The sequence below is a fragment of the Fragaria vesca genome, linkage group LG6, assembly GCF_000184155.1.
Source record: "Fragaria vesca subsp. vesca linkage group LG6, FraVesHawaii_1.0, whole genome shotgun sequence".
Taxonomy (NCBI): domain Eukaryota; kingdom Viridiplantae; phylum Streptophyta; class Magnoliopsida; order Rosales; family Rosaceae; genus Fragaria; species Fragaria vesca.
The window spans coordinates 5,850,247-5,852,788 of record NC_020496.1 but is presented as its reverse complement, the minus strand read 5'-3'; the positions used below and the strand labels follow the sequence as shown (position 1 = coordinate 5,852,788).

At 39.8% G+C, this 2,542-nt stretch overlaps 1 protein-coding gene across 1 annotated transcript in view; it reads left to right on the top strand.

Annotated features, from left to right (window-relative positions):
• Positions 1-878, top strand: part of LOC101309657 — a 37,407-nt gene extending 36,529 nt beyond the window's left edge. Inside the window, exons 22-24 of the mRNA XM_004304992.1 lie at positions 11-124; positions 233-329; positions 438-878. Coding sequence (XP_004305040.1) covers positions 11-124; positions 233-329; positions 438-565 — 339 coding nt within the window. The 3' untranslated portion in view covers positions 566-878. The remainder of the gene's footprint in view (positions 1-10; positions 125-232; positions 330-437) is intronic.
• Positions 879-2,542: the final 1,664 nt, after the last annotated feature.

Below are 2,542 nucleotides of genomic sequence, written 5' to 3'. Positions count from 1 at the left end.
CCTTTTATAGGATGGGATCCTTACAGACCTCCAGGAAACAACAGATGCTTTGGTGAGGGCATCTGATCTTCCCCTCTCAATTCTAATAGTTGGAGTAGGAACAGCGGATTTTAAACAAATGGAGGTATGCTTTTGTTTCTTTTTACGAGTCATCTCTTTCTCCTGATGCTACATATGTTGGAATTTCAACAACTAGAATTCTGAATGCCCATGTGAATATTGTATTTGGCAGATTCTCGATGCTGATAATGGACAGCGATTATCAAGTTCAACAGGTCGTGTGGCTACAAGAGACATCGTACAGTTTGTTCCTATGAGAGATGTGCATAGTAAGTCCCAAACATCTCTATTTTTCCTCTCCACAACATTAATCATGTTCATATGGATTGAAGCCATTTATTCTGAATTAAAACAAAAACTCATTGTGGTTTTAGCAGGCGGGCGAATTTCGGCTCTTCAATCTCTTCTCGAAGAGTTGCCTGGACAGTTCTTGAGCTACATGCGCGCCAGAGACATCAAGCCTCTCACTTTCAATGCAACCCAACCATCTACTCTACAACTTTAGAACAGCGAACAGTGTTCTAGTATCAGCACCCCTAAAGTTCGTCTAGATATGTAGATGAAATTAACCGGTGATTAGTTAGCACTTATGTCTTCCTCTTACAAAGGGCAGAAATTTAGCAACTTAAATCTCTAGAATCTAGAATCTCACAAATTTTAAAAGGATTCATCTTTGTAGTTCTTTGTCAATATTATTATCAAGACAAAGCTCTAGATTCTAGAATGAATAATGAAATTGGACACAAACTGACAAACACACTCATTTCCGAGTATTAATTCCTAATATCTGGTTTGGTTTGGATACCAAATCTCATTACACTCTTGTTGTTAGAGAGAAAGGTCATATGCAACTAATCAATCTGAATAAAAGCCTATTAATTCCCTGCGGTCGTGCTGGTGATCCAGGATTACAGTATATTAATAATCTGCGGAGCCTTTCTCATTTCTGGCGACGAGAATAAGCATATAGTAAACGTCAGACGCACTGACGCAGGCCAACCACTGCTGGGTCGGTGGTGCTTGGTATAGGCTTCCACACGACATTGATGCCAATGTCGCATCACGACATTGATGCCAATGTCGCATCACGACATTGGAGAAGAGCAAGTACTGCGACGAGGATCTACGGCGCATCACCATCAATGACTGTTGATTTCTACGCCAATGTTGTGGCTTGAGTCTAAACTTGAAGGATGAGACTGCACGAATGGTGTTTATATAGTAGTTGGTTGTATTTGATACTGATCTAGCAAAGAAATTAAATCTTTGGCTATAGATAGAGGTGATAGATTTGCTATATAAATTTTGGATGCTTTTCAAGTTAAGACGGAGATTATGAAATCACAAACATCTCTATTTTTCCACTGCACAACATTCATCATGTTCATACGGATTGAACCTATTTCTCGAAGAGCTGCCGAGGTATTTAAGGATTATTCAGACAAACCCCTTTTTTTTTCATCGTCAAAACGTCTGCCTTCCCTGGCCCTTCAACAGGAGATCACTTTCTTTTCTGCGAAACTGTGTCAACATACAATCAAGTATTTGAATTCTACAAGTTTAATCAAGAGAAACCGAGATGAATACATTCACCATTCAGGCATAGGGGTGATGTCTATAGCGATCCTTCTCCCTTGAAGAATACGAGGAACTGTGGTAGTCACGGTCTGCAAAATAACGATACATGTCAGATTATGAGGAACTGTGGTAGTCATGTTCAGATCTTCTCTTACCTCTAAATCAACAGGCAAGCTCTTAGATTCATCATCACTTTCTTTAGAATCCTTTTCCTTATCGGAGGCTGTTATGCTTACACCCTTTGATCCAGAGGATTCAGGATTGGCTACAGCCAGGGGCGGATCTACAGCATATGGGACTGGGACTCAAGTCGCACCCAAACTTTTGGAGGGAAAAAAAATTCTTACATGTAGTTTATAATGTCATTGTAATCTTTTGAGTGAGTCCCACCCAACTGACCCAAAAGTCTCAAGTGTATAATTCTTGGGCTGACGTTCAAGCCTAAGTGACCAACTTTTATGTCCTTTTTTTCCAACAAAAAGAGAGAATAGTCTTCAAAACGTACTTCTATCTTTCTTCTTGTCGTCTTCTCCTCCACTGCCCAAGCAGTTTGTCGTGCAACAACCTGTATCGGCGAGTTTTATGTGATTACATGGTCCTCCACATTAAGAAGGAATATGCTGATTCTATTAGTAATGACTTTACGATAAACAATTTTCAGGTACTCGTAGGGTTAGATTTAGTTAATCGAGTATAAACTTGTTTTCGAGAGATAAGGCTCATTTCGTCCCCTTCTGTCTAGGTGTGTCAATTTTTTTTTTTCATCTATAATATTCCTCCTATCACAGCGTAGTTTTTTTTTTTTTTAATGGTGGAAAGTCAAGTCTCACCCGGTTTCAATTCCTGGATCCGCCACTGGCTACAGCTGTCGGCGCCTTTGAATTAGATGTATCGGCAAGAGTTG